The 18773-nt window shown below is 48.9% G+C and overlaps 1 protein-coding gene and 1 long non-coding RNA gene across 2 annotated transcripts; one reads left to right on the forward strand and one right to left on the reverse strand.

The window, feature by feature from the left end:
* Positions 1-9698: 9698 nt before the first annotated feature.
* Positions 9699-11508, reverse strand: LOC134420307 (uncharacterized). Its single transcript, XR_010028303.1, has 3 exons — positions 11368-11508; positions 10693-10802; positions 9699-9806 (listed from the first exon to the last, which is right to left on the reverse strand). It is a non-coding gene; the product is annotated as an uncharacterized LOC134420307 (long non-coding RNA).
* On the forward strand, positions 11468-16499 carry FOXA1 (forkhead box A1). The gene is made up of 2 exons (XM_063160343.1): positions 11468-11871; positions 14265-16499. The coding sequence occupies exons 1-2, from the start codon at positions 11800-11802 to the stop codon at positions 15525-15527; spliced, it is 1335 nt and encodes a 444-aa protein (XP_063016413.1). The 5' UTR covers positions 11468-11799; the 3' UTR covers positions 15528-16499.
* The last annotated feature ends 2274 nt before the right edge of the window (positions 16500-18773 follow it).

The raw sequence follows: 18773 nt of genomic DNA on the forward strand, positions 1-18773 counted from the left end.
TACTAGCAGTTGTGCAACAGTAGAGACTCCGAGAGTCCATAAACCAAACAGCTTTGCAGTATTAAATGAGCAAAAATCTGAAACCAGTTCTCTGAGAGGAGTCCTGGCACCATGTCTTGCAGTTTTACTAGCCAATCCTTCAGAGAACAGAGATGTCGAACATATTTGATAGTTGTCTGGTGAAAGTTAAATTTTAACAGTGGTTCTTTTCACACATGAAGTATGTACTATAAGTGGACCAAAAAAAAAAAAAAGAGTGTTTTGGTGTCCAAAAAATACAGAAAAGATAGCAAATGCCAAGAACCATCAAACTTAAGGAAATAAATTTTAAAAATTAACTTAGAAATTAAAGAAAATGTGGAAAGTTGAACTGAATCTATCAAGATGCTCATAACCATGGCCTACAAATCTACAAGGTGTCATTGATCAGGTTCCCAAGAAGGCTGATGGTCTAGAACACATGCAAAGGTAAGCAGATTATAGCAGTAAAGGGAAAAAATTAGTTTCCTGCACATAATATGAATGCAAAGTGCTGGAATTTCCATGAATCTCTGGATTGTAACAGTTCACAGAATTATGCTTGTCATCCACTTAAGACTGTTATGGTGAGTAAAATAAAGACTTTTTTTTCCTTTTTCCACTTTGGAACCTCCAACACCCATGTGATCACAAGGAACTGTAGGGACTAACTGCAGATATTGGATTCAAATAGGGCATTAAGCTGATTGAAAAGCTCTGCTGGTTTAACAGGCAAATATCTCGTATTATCTTCTCCTTTCTTTGTAGCTTTCAGCTACATTTTTGTGGTTTTTTTTCTCCTGCTTAATTGTATTCCTGGGGTTCAAGGGGTACACAGTGTCTTGCTTGCAAAGAGTGAAACTTATACTAGGCTGGATAGCTAAGTTTCAGCTTGATAATGCAACTGAAAACCTGTTGAAGATGAAAGTTATTGGCCAGTCATTACATGCCAATTAATAGCAAGTTTTCTCTTCTGATAGCAAGATAACTGATTAAAGCCCTGTAATATGCCCTAGAAGGCTTCTCTATTTGGTGCCTAATTTGGTTCTCTGTCTGTCTAGCAAGAATCCCAGAGTAGCTGGAGAAGCAGTAGGTAGAATATCAAACAGCTGTTCTGTGTTGAAGGATTCCTGTTAGCAGTCCAGGCCATTAAAGCAGTTCAGAACAGGAATGAAGTGTTCGATTGCCACATTGAAGATGAATCCTATTAGCAGTTTAATGCAGATGTAAGCCTAGAGAACAGATTCATTTCAAACTAGTTAAACAGTAAGTAAAGCTTCAATGATTTCGTTTACCTAGAACAGTTCCTCTCTGCAGGAGTCACAGTGGGATGTGGAAGAAAAAGCCCTGCATGTGAAGAGGTATTTGCATCAGGAAGTTCCAGTAAGAACCTGCTGAATGACAAGAAGGATTTGCATTAAAAAAAAAAAAAAAAAAAAAAAAAAAAAAAAAAAAAAAAAAAGGAGTCTTAGGAGGAAGGAAAAAACCTTAGACACAAATTTCCTCTTTAGGTTAATAGTGGTGATAAAATGGCAAATGAGTATGCTGTGTTATCTTACTGTATCTGTTGGCTGTCAGTTCTGCTTGCAGAAGGGCAGAGGCTGGCTCCTGGGGAATGCAGTTACCCTGTGAGAGAGGTTCGAGCCTTGGTTCTTAAACATGTCCTGTGTTAATGGTCTCTAGGCCTTGTAAGCAAAGCAAGTAAACACCCAAGGGGATCTGATGTCAAGTTAAGTCCCAAACGCTACATTTTTTCCCCTACTAAGCCACACATGAATTGTTGCCAGTATATCCTCTAGATCCTTTTGCTTGAACTCCAGAGATGATAACTGCAGAGATTCTCATCTCTGATACACAGGAAAACAGATAAAGCTTTTCCCCCCTTTCCCCAGGTATTACTATTATCATTCCTTAATGATCACAGCAATGCTTGAAGCCTGAGGGTGGGGGGTTTTATTAACATTAAGTATTTAGTTAAACAGGTTAAGCCCTATCTCTGAAGATTGCAAATTCCAAAATTTAATCAGTAGATGAATCTTTATAGTTAGCAAATGGATCTAGATTTGGAAAACCTTCTGCAAGTTCAGTCCCTGGGTACACATTATTATTTTTCATAATTAGACCTCACCAGATCACTAAGCTTTCTAATGTCATATAAATTGTGTTATCTAAGTTATTAGTCTATTAATGTTATAAGGAAATTTTTTCCTTCTTAGGAAGAAAAGCAATCATTAAAAAATTGTTCAGTTGGTTGGAGAAATTAAAAAATGCAATTCCTCATCTCTGACATTGTCTGAGTCCATGTCATGTAGGAAGTCCCACCCCCAGTGCACATCACTTCCAGGATCCAAGCACATGATAGACTGAGATGCACATAGTGCCCCACAGACACTGGGAGGCAACTGGAGTTAATCATGCTTCCAACAGCCACCTTCATTTAGGCAACCTGAAATCAGGACAGCATGGTGCCTATGAAATACCTACGGCCTGCAATGGGCTCTTGAGAAAATACCACAGAGAGACCTTGGAAAGATGAGCAGTTCTTGTTTAAAGGAAAGTAAGAGCATAACTACTTTGCCAACTCTGTGGCTCACACCTAGTTTGACTCTACATGCTAAGCCTCACCTTGGTATCCTTTTCCAGCTGGCTGTGACAATCTTTGACCATGTCATAGTCCAGAGCTCCCCAGCCCTGCAGGGGGGTGCTGCATTCTCCCTTCTGCTGTGCTACAGCCAAAGCACCAATCCCGTCTGCCTCAGAATGACTGTACACGTGCTCAAAACTATTCCCCAATGTCACAGTTCAAAAAGAATAGCTGCATATTTACAAATACATTTTCACCATGACATCCAAGTAACATTATTCCATTTTAGAAACTAGAACAAAGAGAGACTGAATGACTGTCTAAGGTCCCCTAATAGAACCAGTGGTAAACTCATAACTGAATCTGTGCTTCTGACTGATAATAAAGACAAAATCAGAGGTATGTATACTCAGAACAGGCTACTCTTTGCTTTTCCGGGGCATCAACATGTTTAACATTTCTGCAAGGTAAATATATAAAATGGCCATAAATAATCAGAGTAAATGGATTAATTATAAGGTAAAATTCTGAATTTGGGGCATTGGGAATGTAGCACAAAAAGTTCTCTGACAGTTACACTGTGAGGACAGTAATCTGTAGCAGAATAGTAAATGGCAGAGGGGTTATCTCTTAAATCAGACAGTGTCAATACTGAAAAGACTTTTTGTTAGTTGCATCCAGCTGAGCTGAAGGAAATACTTTTTTTTCCCAGTGATCAATCTATATTGAATCCCTTGTGCAGTAAGCAGCCATGGAAAGGTTTTGTGGAATTAGTATTATAAATCACACATTCAATCCCTTTGTGAGTGTTGAAAGCATTGTCATTCTTCTAATCACTATATCCTATCTTTGATCCATAACAAATATGCACACCCAGCTCTACTAATCTCCATTATGATTGTAAGATATCTGTATTTGCCAGTGCCATGCCAGCAGAAATAGTTAACATTTTTTCTTCCTCCTAGGATTTTGGGCTTTGTCTTTTTTTTCTCCCCTCCTCATTTAAGAACATTGGCATTTCCTAATATAATATAATGTAATTCAAAATAGATATAAATAAAAAAGTTGAGAACAAGATGAAGCTCTCTATTATAAAACATATTTATAAGGAGAAGATCAATACAATGAGAAAATCACTTGGTCATTTTGAGTGATAATGATTCACAGATTTATTTTTAGCATGACATGACAGTAAAGTTTCCAAGTACATGCTAATTTATTATATAGCCCAAGAGAAATTACATGAGTTACTTCTGGAAGGCCATCGCACATGGCTGTTATTATAGGCACAAGGTCAGAGACATCCCTGGCGTTGAATAAGCCTGTAAGCAATAAACAGAAATTACAGCTAAACACCTAACAAGGTCTTTTCTGGGATTGTGGGATTGGGCTTGCTTTAGTTTTAAAATTTGATTATATTTGATGGTATCAAAGATATATCTCTACTCTCCATTGTCTTTCAGCTAATACAGCAGGTTTCCAATTGGCCATTCCAGTCCAACTCTTATGTTCTCTTAGGACAACAGCTTGGTAGGGAATACATAGGTGTAGATACAATGTGTTTGTAGATCTCAGGTTTCACAGCTGAAGACTCAGTTTTGGTGGACATAACAATCTCACTTAATCACAAGAAAAATCTTCACATCACAGCAACAAAAAGAAATACCCCTCAAAGGGCAGGGAGAGTTGCCTGCAGAGGCTGAAGTTCCAGATACCTCTAAGGATAATGTTTGAAAAGATTTAAAGGATTTCTGGGAATTGATAGATTTTGGAGCAAATATTCATAGATCCTGAAAAGGGGAAAATGGCTTGTTCAATGGATAATGGCAAAGCCAACTGATGACCTATGAAATTGTTTGGATGGAAGAGAGGAGTTTTCTCTTTAGGAGGAACTGAAGGAAAGTTCAGATGTTAGATTCCCTCTCAATCATCCCACCTTAACACATAAAAAGGAGTAAACCTGAAACTACATGCACAGCAGAAACATTTCAGCAGCTGCCTTGTTGGCTAGAAAGGGATGGAGGAGGAATGAATTAAATCTGATTCTTACCTTGTCTTTCCTGTAGCTGCACAGAGAACTGAACCCAAGTGATGGAAGCCATGTAGTGATCTAAATAATCTTCATGATTTCAGTCTCTTTAAACTATTCAGCAGATTTCAAATTCACCCTTGAAGTACTTGAAGCAGCAGCAGAAGCTTAGATCAGCTGCTGGAATGATGAACCACTCTTCAAAATACTGAACCAGCTTCTTCCTCTGGGAAGTCCTAACATTTCACTAAATCCAGACCTTCCTCTACTTTTCATAGGCACTGGTTGACTATACTACTTTATGGATCTCATGACTTTGGGTGTTACCAGTTAATACTCACACTCTCATATTTCAGAGTAAAACTACAGATTGTGTTAGGGTTTCTGGTCATCCTTTTCCAGCATCATTTTTGCTATACCCAGGTTATGTCCTGTAATGGAGTAAATAGCCAGTGTTTCTATATCTGTGAAAATGCTGCTACACACCCCACAATTGCTCATTGTCCTTTTTAATACAGCTCAAGAAAATGAGCAGTGAATGCAGCTTGAATTAATTTATGCTCTAGGAACTGCAAGCTGGATAACACTGTGGAACTGCTCCCTGAGGAGGGCTTTAAATAAGCCAGCCTTTATTTTGAACATTTAATTCTTCAGAACTGTCGGGCAAGGAAGCCATCTAGAATGGATACTGGTATCTCTCAATGCTTTTATGCAGAACTACTGTAGAGACAGAGACAGTGAAATGAATAGTTTTTGCAGGTAAAGTAGAAGATAGCAAACAATTTGAATATATGTTGATATGCAGTGAAAGAAAGTAGCATTCCTTCACTCTCCATCGCTCAAAATTAAAGGTATCAAACCAAGTCTACCTCCTGCATTGGAAAGTCAGCTTGCAAAGGAACTGGGGTAGTATATTAAGATGTTTATTACAAAGAGCTGATCACCTCTGAATCTATTGTCCAATACATAGATATGGGTTTTTATCAGGAAAGCGGATATTCTCAAAGATAACTCACTGCAGGTTTTGGAGAAACAAGGCTATTGGAGAGTGGAAATACCTTTGATTCCAGTGGCAGATATTGTTGGGGCAGGGGAGGCAGATTTTGGCCCATTAAATTACTGAGGCAACTTTAACAAAGAAATAATTCTAGAATTCATGCATAGGCGCATCTCCTATCAAACATTGTTTCTTATACCAGTTTGTTTAGATTAACTGCACTCACTGCCTTAGTTTGCTTTCTCTGCTTGCAGCAAAAATCTGTATATATCCTGAAACACCATTTTTGGAATGTGGGGGAGGTTCTACAAAGTGCGTGACATCTAAGTACTTGTGTTTATCTGTGCATAATCATATTCCCATCTCTTCTGATAGTATTTCTTTCATGCCATAGTACTGTGGCTGCTATAAAACAACGCACCCTTTAAAACAAAATAAACCAAGCAAGATTTTCAAAAATATATCAAGTAATTGAACAAGAACAGACACACTGATTGAAATACATGACAGAAGCATTTACATTCTGTTTCAGTATATCATAACATAAGTAAAACAAACTATAACTGAAATAAATACCTACATGACTGCTCTTGAATCAAATTATAATTATCAACTGGATTTATTCTGGTAACAGCTAAAGTAAAACACACTTGATCAATCACATGATGAAGTGTGGGCATCCTGCCAGCTGGAGTTCTGGAAAGAGCATACATACCTCTAACCATATTAGCGAAAATAATCTGGTTGTTTATGATGGGTAATGATTTACATAGTTAAGAACTCTTTTATTACACTATAGGAAAAAAACTCCAAAAGAACACAAAACAGAATCTCCCTTATTCTCATCACTGTAACCACTGGATATCAACATTCATAATTGTTCATTTCATTATTTGTTCCTATTTCTCCTTTAATTGGTCAGATACATGAGTATTTTCAGATGGTGGGATGTTATTTGTTACGTCATTCAAGTCTTATGATATCAGCTCTGCAGGATGCCTAGAAAATGAAATGCAATGAATTGCACTGAAAATATAGAATAAAATGAAATGAAATGAAATAATAAAATGATATTAAGTAAAATAAAATAAAATAAAATAAAATAAAATAAAATAAAATAAAATAAAATAAAATAAAATAAAATAAAATAAAATAAAATAAAATAAAATAAATAAAGCCTGCAACGGAACATCAGTGTTGTAACGAGCTACACAATGTCTCCAGGGCCTGGCAGAGCGGCCATGAAAGGAGCGCGGCCCTGAGCGTGACCCGTGAGGGCCCGCAGGCCCGGCGCCCCCGGGAGCACTGCCCGGGCACCGAGGGCGCGGTCGCGGCGGGACCGGGCCTCGGAGGGGCCTCAGGGGGCCTCGGAGGGGCCGCGCTCCCTCGGGCCCCCGGGTGACACTGCCCGGGCCCCGCAGCCCCTGCGCCCGGCGGCCTAGGGGGCTGGGAAGGCGCGGCCGAGGGCCCGGCAGCGGGCAGTGCCCGGGCGAGGGGGGTGAGCCGCCCGGCCCTTCCTGCTGAGGATGGTGCGGCGGGGAGGGCACGTCTAGCCCGCCCTGGAGAACCAGAGCACGGCTCCTGGGCAGCAAGAGGGGCTGTAGGAAAAGGGGTGCCCTACCTTGGGCCGGCCGCAAGAAGGAGGCCACTTGATCGTCACGGTCGAAGACTGGAAGAATATTCTCACTTAGCAAAAGCTCAGAAGCAAATCATGACCCCATGCAGTGCCCTCTCTGCCCGGGCCCCGCTCCCCAGCGAGAGGACGGTGAAAAGCCGCCTGCTCGCCCCTGAGCTCCGGGGGCAGGGGCGCGGGAGCGGCCGCCCCGACGGGGGCTCTTCCGGCCGTGTCTGGGGGACCCCCACGGGCTCTTCTCAATGAGACCTCAGCCACAGGAGCGTAGAACCAGGGCGGCCGTGCCTGTGTCAGGGGCGGAGGCAGGGAGGGAAAACAGCCCCCCGACCGGACGCCTTCTCTGTGGCGAGAAGGAGAGGCGCTGCCGGCAGCCACCTACCCCCGCTCCCGGAGCACCCACGATCCCTCCCGGTCCAAAGCACCCGGCTCTGGGCACAGGCACGCTCCCAGACGGTCACTGTTTGCCCGCTTGAATGGGATGGGATTTCAGGTTGGAAACAGACGGGAAGACAGATTTCCCATCGTGGGGGAGGCTGGGGTCCCACGGTGTTTTCGGGGACCCGCTGTACAGTCTTGGGCCAGTCTGGAAAGCCGGGTGTGAGGGAGCCTCTGCAGGAGACAGATCCAGGCAAAGGAAAAGAAGGATGTAAGGACAGGGCAGGGAATGCATACCGATGCGGAGATAACCTCACAGCTCCTTCCCGAGCTAAACGCCTGGCCCGCGCAAGCACTGCCGAGAGAATCTCGTTCAAAAGACGATGATAATTTGGATAGAATAGAGAAAGCCCCTGCAAGTCAAAGCGAAGGGCCGGCAGATGCTGCTGCTGCCAGGGGGAACTGACTGAAACAGCGCTCCGCGTTAAAATTAAAGCTCCCGCCGCTTGCCCCGGCCCACGGGTGGGAGAGAGCCTGCGGGCGGCGCTCCCGGGCGGCGCTGGGCCCCAGGGAGCTCCGGCCCGTGGGCAGCGCCGCGCCGGGGCCGGCTCCGATCCTCCAGCAGCTGCGGGAAGCCCCTTCCCAGGGGCCAGAAAGCGATTCCCAAAACTCAGACTCTTGCTGAGCGGCCTTTGCGGGGCCCAGGTCTTCCTGACAGCGCTGGTAACACGGTCTCCCCTGGAAGTCCTGCCCCCGCTCCACAAACATATTTCGGTATTTTTTAGGTCAGGCTCTATGTTTGCACCGTTGGCAGAGCGCACTTGTGGAGCAATGAGCTGAGACCCTGATCCCATGTAGCCGGGTAAAGCTCACCTCAGCCTGCACTTTCTCCAGGTTGCACTAAAAGCTCGTCCTGAAAAAAAATTTAAAAACCAAAGAAAGAAAAAAAGAAACAAACAAACAAAAAGTGTACAGAAACTGATGCTACTCGAACGAGAGCTGGGGAAAGGTGCTGTGTAATTAGGGGCAGTGCTACTAACCTGACTCCTGAAAACCCCATCAGCTAGGCGCGACTGGAGAGCTCCTGGCTACTACACAGCGTCCCGCATCCTGGGAGAGTGCTTCTCTGCTGAGCCTGCTGCAAAGGATACTGAAAAATCCCGCTGGACTCGCAGAGCATCCTACATAGGGCTTCACCACATAAAAGCTCAAGTACAGGGCAAGGGCAACTACCAAAATACCCGCTTTTTCCTGTGGCTGTGGGCAGAGGCGTCCTGACCCTCTTCTGGACTTAAGGGAGGATTTTCTCCACCAGGGCTGCACCACAGCAACCGGACCGAAGAGAATTTCCAGCAGCGGCTGGCTCTGACTAGGGCTTGCTTATTATACACCAAGTCGAGAGGCGCTAAGCAGATTAAGAGAAGAGCCTGTGCTCTCACCTCTGGGAGCAACCTCGGGAGGGAGCTAAGCCCGCAGCCGGACAACAGGAGGCGCTGAGGCTTTGCACAAGCGGCGGCTCCCCTCCCCTCCCGGGCCGCGGGCATCCCAGCCGGGGCGGCCTGGGGGCGGCCGGCCCGCAGGGCGGCTTTGCCGGCTCCACGTTTGCTCCGCCCGGTGAAACGCCTCCGTGGTTTGTGGCAGCATCCGATGAGCGTGGCAGGCTTAGTGCCTGCCCTTTTTTCCAGGTACGGAGTGACCCAGCTTGGGCCGCCCGGCGTCCCGTCGGGTGTTGCTCCCGCGGGGCTGGGCTCTGGAACGCGAGCAGCACCGCCCCGAGGTCACCCAGCGGGGGGGTGCCGGCAGCGGGGTCTGTGGGGCAGCTGCACTGCTGCCAGCATCCCCGCATGCGGCCGGGCTGCCAGGGGGGAACCACACTCCACACACCTCAAACGCTGAAATGGGCAAGCCGCCACCGAAGGGTCTCTGTTTTCAGACATATAATACACCGCTTCCACTAGGAAAAGAGGAAGGATGCATACATCATTCTAATATTTCTTAGATATTCCACTGGGGTTTGTCCCAATTTCCATGGGTGTAATTTGACCATTTGAGAAAGCAGGGGTTTAATCCAGTGCTTTTATATATTTTATTTCCTTCAAGACATATTTTCATTTGTTGTTCTCCTCTGTTGATTCCAGAGTTTTGTATGTTTCGAGGATTTGACTTAATTCTGTTGCCAGATAAAAAAAAATAAAAAATTTAAAAAAAAAATAAAGGAGAGAAAGAACAAAGAAAGGGGTAACAGAAAATGCATTCAGAGAACAAGTTAAAACATATTTGTAGTGGCAGAGATATGCTGTATCTCGTCATTTGAATTCTGTGCCTCTATAAGAAACTTTAAAATCCTGTTTGTGGGGGTGACATTTCCACAGATCACTCGAGAACAAATCACAGTGGAAGCAACTGTGGCAATATTGAAGGATAAACACGTCAAGCTGAAATTCATACCCAGGTGTGAATTATAGTTTGTGTATTATAGTTTGTGTGGTATGATGTGCAAGCCTTTTTCAAAATCCCAAGAAGCTTTATTTCCCCTTCAAATTCCCACTGTTGGAAAAGTTGTTTGGGGGGGGAAGGGCTATTAGCTGCTGGTTGGTGATGTAGACTTTTTGTTTTGTTTTGTTTTGACTTTTTGGTTTTTGTTTTCTAGTATCAGGTGATAAAAGTTCTAGTAGCTAGGTGGAACGAACTCACAAGGGATAGGATAGAGAAACCTAAGAAAAGTCCGTGGTGTTGACATAGGCTCGAAGAGCCGGACAGGACAGAAAATGTTTGATCCCTCTGCAAAGACTGAGAGATTCCTTCCATAATACTAAAAAGCTTTTTCCAATGTCAGTTTGTTTTATCGGTGTTTTTTACCTTTTACCAGCCTGTGTAGAATCCTCCTCCCCTGTTCGTTGTGAGAAATCAGGTCAATAAGCAAGAAGTTGGAAATTAGATACTCACTACCTATTATTGCTGCTTCTGGGCTTCTGGCATCAGAGAAAGCTTCCAAATGAGCCTTCTGGGCTGAAGGCTTTCCACAGTAAAGATATAAAATGGTTCAAGTGACTCACCTGATGTTTGCCAAGTGGAGGTTAATATCAGTGGATCCGCATTCAGGCCTCTGTCCGTATTTATTGGGAGCCCATAGTATTATGTCTCAACACGGTGACTCGCATGGTTTCTGAACATAAGGCACCCGAAAAAGCAATATCATTATCACCATCAACATAGGACGGCACCCCGTTTGAAGGGCTATTTTAGCCCTGAGGAAGGGGGGGTTGTGGTGGGAGGAGGGTTGGGAGGGCTTTGGGGAGCACGGAGCCGAGCCTCCTGCTCGCAGCCCGGAGCGCCCAACCCGATGCCCTGCCCCGAGGGCGGTGGGAACGTGGGGCACTGCGGCAGGGCCTGGAGGGACCCTTCACAGCGGGAACCAGCTGTGGAGTGACGGGCGGGAGAGGGGGGAACCTGCGGACTTCAGGACTCGGAACTTTGAAGCACGTCCCGGCCATCAAGTTAAAGGAGCATCTACAGGCCTTTAGTAAATATTGCCTCTAATCTCAGGGGTTTAAGGCTGGATGGCCTTTTGCGTTCTCTTCAAATAGAAGGGGCTGCCCTTCCTTCATCTGCCTCATTTTATTTCCCCCTATCCCTCCTATCATTTGTCCTGTCCACCTGAAAGGGTGGTCGTGCCCGTCCCCCGTCCCATCCCGTCCCGGCCCCCGCCCCCCTCTGTCCCCCTCTCCCACCTCTGTCTCTCCTTCTTTCCCCACAAGCTTAAACCAATTACGCAGCTTTGCAAATAAAGTGCCGCCCGGGGGGAGTTGCAGGCGAGGGGGACTGCCTTGTTTGCAGGTGCATCTCCGGCTTTGTAGGTGCGAACGCCTTTGTGCGGCGGACAAATGGGGAGAGGAGGAGGAGGAGGTGGGTACTTCTGCGACGTAAGATCCACATCAGCTCAACTCCACTCACATCCCAGCCGCACTTCCTCACTTTCTCAACTGTCTCGCCCCACACCGCTCCCTGCCTCCTTTTTGGCTGGTTATAGAGCAGAATTCAGCACCCCCCGCCCCTCCTGAGAGCTGGCTTCCTGCTAGGTCGGGCTTTCGGGCTCTTTTCCTGCTGCCCGTCGCTCGCTTGCAAGAAGGCTGGATGGTTACACCGGGCAGGTTGGCTCCATAATGTTAGGGACTGTGAAAATGGAAGGGCATGAAACCAGCGACTGGAACAGCTACTACGCCGACACTCAGGAGGTGAGTAAATCCCAGGGTCTGGCTTCGCTGCTGCCCCTGTGCAAGGGAGGGGACGACCTGGGGGTGGCTAGGGGTCTGGAGGGGGCAGCAATCGGAGGAATCGGTTTGCAGTCCAGATCCTGCCAACGCAAACGTACCTCCCCCTCCCTCCGGCGCCGAAACTGGCTTGGCTTCCCCAAGGAAAACATAGCTTCCAGGAGCCCTGGAGGCGTTTGGGGAAGACTCGGGGCGGCTGCGAGCCCGCCAGGAGGGCCGGGGGCAGCCCTTGATCTCATCTAAGAGGCGTAATCTTCTCTCGCGGCGGGCACAAAAGCACCCTGTAAACTCTTGGCTCGGGGCAGAGCACTGGCCGCGCCGCCGGCACCCGCCGCCTTCCCGGCAGATGGCAGGGGCCGAGGGAGACGGACGCCAGCGCGTCCTGGTCTGGGGCAGCGCCTTCCCCGAGCTTCTCGGCGGGACCGCCGGCCTCTCCACTCGGCAGCAGCGGGCCCTCACCTGTTAAGGCCGGGGGAAAGGAAAGCAGGGGGAAGACCAGCCGTTTGTCCGTACTTTGCGGACGGGCTGCCCAAGGCGTGCGCTGCTGCCGCGGGCCGGCTGGCGGCGCTGCCGAGAGCCGGGCCGGGAGGGGGCCCGCACCGGGCCCGCCGCCCCCCGCCCGGACCGGTCCGGACCGCGGCGGGCGCTACCGCTCCCCGCGCCCGTTTGACAGCGCCGTCCATAAGGTGGAGGAGAACCGGCCCAAGCGCCCGCGGCTGCGGCGGAGGAGAGGGCCGCGGCAGAGCCCGGAGCCTAACCTCGGGGCCCCTCGGCCCTGTGGGGCCTGGGCTCCGCGCTGTGCCGCTGAGGCTCTGCAACGGGGGTCCCGGAGAAGCCAGCGCCCGGCAGCACGGGCAGCCGCGCCAGGATTCCCGCCCTGGAAGGAGCCGTTTTGAGGAAGTGCGGCAGCGAGGCAGCACCTGGGTGTGCGCAGCCGGGCATTGCATCAGCACACCCGGACACACGGCTCCGCAGTCCCCACGCCTCGTCCCGCACCCGAGGCTGGCACACGCGCCCAAGGGCCACGCGGACACAGGCAGATACGTGTCACCCGGCTGGCATCTCCTTTAATAAAGGAAAGTCGGCTAAGGGCAAACGAGGGTCATCCTAATTATGTGCAGTTTCCAGACTCATTTTTCCTCGCTTATAAGCACTGTCCACAAACATAAAGTTAAGGGAACTTCGCTTTTACTATTTTTTTAAACTTCAATCTTTCCTCACCTCTTGCCATTTAATTTGAATAACTGCAAGAATGCAACGTGGGAAACCCAGCTGCGCTCTACCATGTCAAATAATTAACGTGATCCTCTAAATCAAAAGTGCGTTTATAAGTTCGTGAAAATTGTGAGGATCAGAAATGAGTTTTAAATATTTAACCGTTGCTTAAACCTCCTTTTCTTAGCCATATTAGCTGTAGTTCGAGTAAACTGGAGACGTCTTTCTCTCTCCTGTTAAATCAGATGCCATAGTGGAAAGCACAAATTCAAGCTCTCCGGCTGTGCCTTTTTTAAGAGTTGTATTATGTGTTAGGGTGCTTCAATTTTTTCCACGTTGTGCAATTGTAAAAAATCTCAGAGAGGAGGAGTTCAAGCTTTTCATACTTTGAGATAGTTTTGGTGTTTGATTGGTTGGTTGATTGATTTTTTTTTTAACTTTAATTTAAAGACTGTTTTGATAGAAAATGTAGACGAGGGAAGCTTTCTACAGATAAAACAGGCCAACAAGACCTGTTTGGTTTGGGTGGCGGTTTTTAAAATTATTTTGCAACAAGATATTATTACATCTTGTATGTTTCTTAGAAAAGAAATTGAAATTATTGCGGGAAGGGAGACATGCGTGAGATTTTTCTCAGAAAATACAAGCAGTCTTTCTCCTTAGCGCAAACAGTGTATGCCCACCAATTTCAGTACTCTGATGAGTTTAAGTACTTAACTAGCGAGACAGGACACATAAAAACAAAAAGCGGGAACACGCCGGAGAGAACACGTCGTGCCGGGGCAGTCCGAGCGCGCAGCCCGGCTCCGCTCGGGGAAGGCGGTCGGTCCGTGCGCCCCGCTGGTCCCGGCGCAGCCCGCGCAAGCTGCGACACGCCGGTAACCGGCAGCACGTCCGGAGAGAGCACCTCCGCTCCGTGTTTGCTTATAAATGTATAGAGATATGAAACAGGCTTTTCATGGAAGCAGCTGCCTTTCCGTGCGGCTTGGGGGAAGCTTTTTCCCTGGTGTCGGGGAAGCGGCCGGCGTCCCGCAGCAGGACGTTCGCACGGCTGGCTGGGCCAGGCGGGCGGATCCGGCCCCTACGGGGTCCTGCCACACCTCTCTCCTCTCTAACTCCGTCTCTTTGTCTCGCTGCCCTAGGCCTATTCCTCGGTGCCCGTGAGCAACATGAACTCGGGGCTGGGCTCCATGAACACCATGAACACCTACATGACCATGAACACCATGACGACAAGCGGCAACATGACCTCCAGCTCCTTCAACATGTCCTACGCCAATCCGGGGCTGGGGGCTGGGCTGAGTCCCGGCGCCGTGGCCGGCATGCCGGCAGGCTCGGCGGGGCCCGTGAACGGCATGCCGGCCGGCGTGGCCGCCATGGGCACGGCGCTGAGCCCCGGGGGCATCAACGCCATGTCTGCGCAGCCGGCCCCCATGAACGGGCTGAGCCCCTACGGCGGCATGAACCCCTGCATGAGCCCCATGGCCTACACCCAGTCCAACCTCGGCAGGACGCGGGACGCTAAGTCCTTCAAGCGGACCTACCCCCACGCCAAGCCACCCTACTCCTACATCTCCCTCATCACCATGGCCATCCAGCAGGCACCCAGCAAGATGCTGACGCTGAGCGAGATCTACCAGTGGATCATGGACCTTTTCCCCTACTACCGACAGAATCAGCAGCGCTGGCAGAACAGCATCCGCCACTCGCTCTCTTTCAATGACTGTTTCGTCAAGGTGGCCCGGTCCCCCGACAAGCCCGGCAAGGGCTCCTATTGGACCCTGCACCCCGACTCCGGCAACATGTTTGAGAACGGCTGTTACCTCCGCCGGCAAAAGCGCTTCAAATGCGAGAAGCCGGCGAACAGTAAAGCCACTCAGGAGGGCAGGAAAGATCAGGCCGGGGCCTCTAATTCAAGCTCCAACTCCCCCCTGCACAGAGGCCACAACAAACCTGCGCAGCTGGACACGGCCACCTCTCTCTCCAGCTCCAACCCGTCCACCAGCCCTCAGTCTATGGACCACAGTGGATCAAGCACGGAGCTAAAGACCTCGGCCTCGGCCGCCTCCTCCACCATCAGCTCTGTGCCCACCTTGGCCTCCGTCCCACACCCCCCTCACTCATTAGCCCACGAACCCCAGCTCCACCTCAAGGGTGATCCCCACTACTCCTTCAACCACCCGTTTTCCATCAACAATCTCATGTCCTCCTCGGAGCAGCAGCACAAGCTGGACTTCAAAGCCTACGAGCAGGCTCTGCAATATTCCTCTTACGGGGCCAGCATCCCCGGCGGGCTGCCCCTTGGCAGCGCCTCCATGGCTGGCCGGAGCAGCATCGAGCCCTCGGCCCTAGAGCCCTCCTACTACCAAGGTGTGTATTCCAGACCCGTGCTAAACACCTCCTAGCTGTGCAACCCCCGCCGCCGAGGCCGAGACCCCTCCTCCCCTCCCTGGCTTCTCTCCCCGCTTTCCCTGAGACAGACCAAGGTGTTTCCGCACGCTGCGTGCAAAGGACTGTTACTTTTTAATTGTCTCGCAACGCGTTGTGTGTTGTTATGATCCACCACGACCTCCTGCAAAGCCGGCCGCGTCCCGCTTGTACATACTCCCTCCGGCCCCTGCCGCCCAGCCCCTCTCCCCGGAGACCGCCCCAGCCTATGCAGGGTGTTATTAAAAAGAAGAAAAAAATGTTGAGCGTGTAAACTACTTGTTTGTGCTTTCCGCCCCCTCGTCTCCCTCCCTTATGTGTTCTATAATCTCATGTAAGTTTACAGGTATGTGGCAATACTTTAACAATACGGAGATGAAGAAGCGAGTAGACATTTAAGACTTTTTTTTTTAATTAAAAAGGCTTTGAAGGACAATACTGCTGTGAAGTAGCAAAACACTAAGAGAATCACTAAGCAAAAAGAGAACTATTTACTTTCTCGGATCATCCTTTTGATACTTGCAAAATAAACCTTCGGCTACTACAACCCACATAGAACCCAGATGCTGCGGGCCGGATCCTGCACTCCCGAGGGGACCAACTGGAGCTTTGGAGTGCAGGATGCGACCCTTATCTTTTTCCAAGTGTTACCTATTTTGGGATGTAATATAAAGTTACAAAAGGTCACAGCCAGTTGGATTTTTTTTCCCTTCCCATCTGTTACTGAAGATTCTAGTTCATCAGGAACTCTCATCAACATGTGGATGACATACTTATTTAATTTAAGTGTATCCATTGTGTACCAGTTAGAACTGTGTATCTATAACCAGGTTATTTCCCCCCTTCCCTAGGAAACATTGACTACTACAGTGATGCAAGGAAAAGAGGACAGCTCTGTCTCTCCCCGCTTTTCAAAGTTGTCTAATAAATTTTTTTTTGTGGCCATTTAATTATCGCCATCGTTAGCTTATTTCATCCAGTGTTATTGCACTTTCCACAGTTTTACACGGTGTTAGCATAGCCAGACGGGTTTTATTATTATTCCTGTTCGCTGTTTCAATGTTCTTAATTTATTGCATGGTTTATATTGTTTTCTTTCTTTACAGCTGGAAATTGCTTTAAATGACCGTAAAAAATAATTACACGTGAATTTAAGAAATTTTGTTAATTTTATAAATGTGATTGTAATTGAAAAAAATATTTTGATTTAAAACGATAACTGAGGATTTAATGCGTGAAGTATGTTTTTGATCATTTGCAGTTAAGGACTTTAAATAAATCAAATGTTATCAATTAAATACTTCTGCTATTTTCTTACAAAATTTCTGGGGCGGGTTATGGAGGACGGAGCCGTGTGCAAGAAAATCAAAACGTAGTGCTTAAGCGTGGATGTGGAGAGGAAAGGTTTGTACGGCCAGGCTTGTGCAGAGGGAAGGCGGGGAACGCTCCCGCAGGGTACGCTTGCGGGGCGCTGCGATGCCACCGGCCTGTGAAGCTGAGTGTGTGGTAATGTCCTTTATTTTATTTTAATTTAATTTTTTCCCCAATTCACGGTTCTGTGATATGTTGAGGGAGGGCAGGAAAAAGCCACCCGAGGCGATGTAAGCTCCTGGGTGTTTTGCGGCCAGGGCTGCCGGGGCGGCGGCAGCCGGGCTCGGCGTTTCTCCGCCGGACGGGACGACGCCCACGGGGAGCATCCCCAGGGCGGCTCCACGGCCGCTGGAAAGGCCCAGATCCCGCTTTGCAGTTCCGGCTCGGAACCATCCGTCGGAACGACACCAGCAGCCGCGCTGGAGAGCTCTGGTCCCCAGCAATAGACTTTGTCGGGGGAGGGGAGTTTAAGTGTGAACGGATTTCGCTGTGCCGAGCCCTGTTCGTGCACGGCCGCCAGATAAAAGAACTGTGTAATTCTCGTCATTATCACATAATTGCCCCCTGACGGGTTAGGGACAGCGGCGACAAACTAAATTAAGGTTCGGCTTAGAAAAGAAAAGCCAAGCCAGCGTCCCAGAAATCTCACTACATTCCTCCAGCACTAGTACCCAGCTGAAAACGGGAGGGAAAAAAGAATCTTGGGAGAGCCCCTCCGCTTTGCAAGCGTGGCCGGATCCGCGGCCATCCCGCTCGGAGGTGCCGCACGGCTCTCGGGGTGCCGCGGGGCTGTCTCCGCGCCGTGCCGGGCGGGTGCTCCTGGTCGGGCGGGCGTTCACCGCAGGTCCTCCCCCGGCTGCCGAGAGCGAGTCCTGCGGCCGGGGGGGAGCTGGGTCTGTCCCGGTCGCCGTGTGCGGCCGGTTGCCCCATGGCCCGACTGCGTGGCACCTTCGCTTCTGAATGTCCCGAAACGGCAAACACCAAGAGACCCCCCGCAGCCAGGGGCAGCTCGGGGCTGCTCGGCACCGGGTCTGGGCAGGCGGATCCTATTTAAAGCCCGCTCCTTCTGCCAAGAGGAGCTTCGTGAGAATCGAGACAGGACGAAGCCAATTTTCAGCAGGACTTCACTTGTCTCCCACAGACTAGTCTATAGAGAATATGCCATTGCAGAGTGGAGACATTGATTTAATGCCTTGGGCTTATACACGGAAAATATCAATCGACTGACAGCGATAAGGCAGCAAGTTTCACATATCAGCTGAGGAGCACAGACCGTGTGTAATGGAAATATTTGGGGCGTGGGTAATAAAAGGGTTTAAGCGGACCGACGCGGCTCCAAACCTCTCAGAGATAAGGAGCGGAGCCTGTCACGGATGCAGCGTGTGCCCTTTCGCCACTCGCCATCAAGATTGTATTCCTCCCCTTTCTTCTCGTAGGCAAATGGTGTCTGCGGTGGGGAACGAGCCACTGACAAGACAGGGATGTAGCTCGTGTTAAAAACGCGGGTCCCCGGCGCAAAGCACGCACATTCTGTGATCAGTTTTAAGACTTGGAAATCAACAGCAGGGCGAAGAGTCCCGTTTTACGTTCAGCGCCTAGCTGCCCTGCTGCTGCTGCTGCTGCTTTAATCCTGTGCTCAGGGAACCCCCAGCCAGAGGGCAAATATAAGCTAAAAATGGGATCCACGAGAAGAGGGTGCATCCCCCCGCCCCGCAATGTGTAGAGAGGAGCTTGCGAGCGTCTCCTTCCAGCCCGACCGGTCGCTCTGTGCTAGAAGGGAAGGACCGGGCGGTGCGGGGCTTTTGCTCCTGTCAGAGATGGTGTCTTAGCCCCGCGTCCGGGACAGAGGCAAA

Source organism: Melospiza melodia, chromosome 6 (assembly GCF_035770615.1).
Source record: "Melospiza melodia melodia isolate bMelMel2 chromosome 6, bMelMel2.pri, whole genome shotgun sequence".
NCBI classification, from domain to species: domain Eukaryota; kingdom Metazoa; phylum Chordata; class Aves; order Passeriformes; family Passerellidae; genus Melospiza; species Melospiza melodia.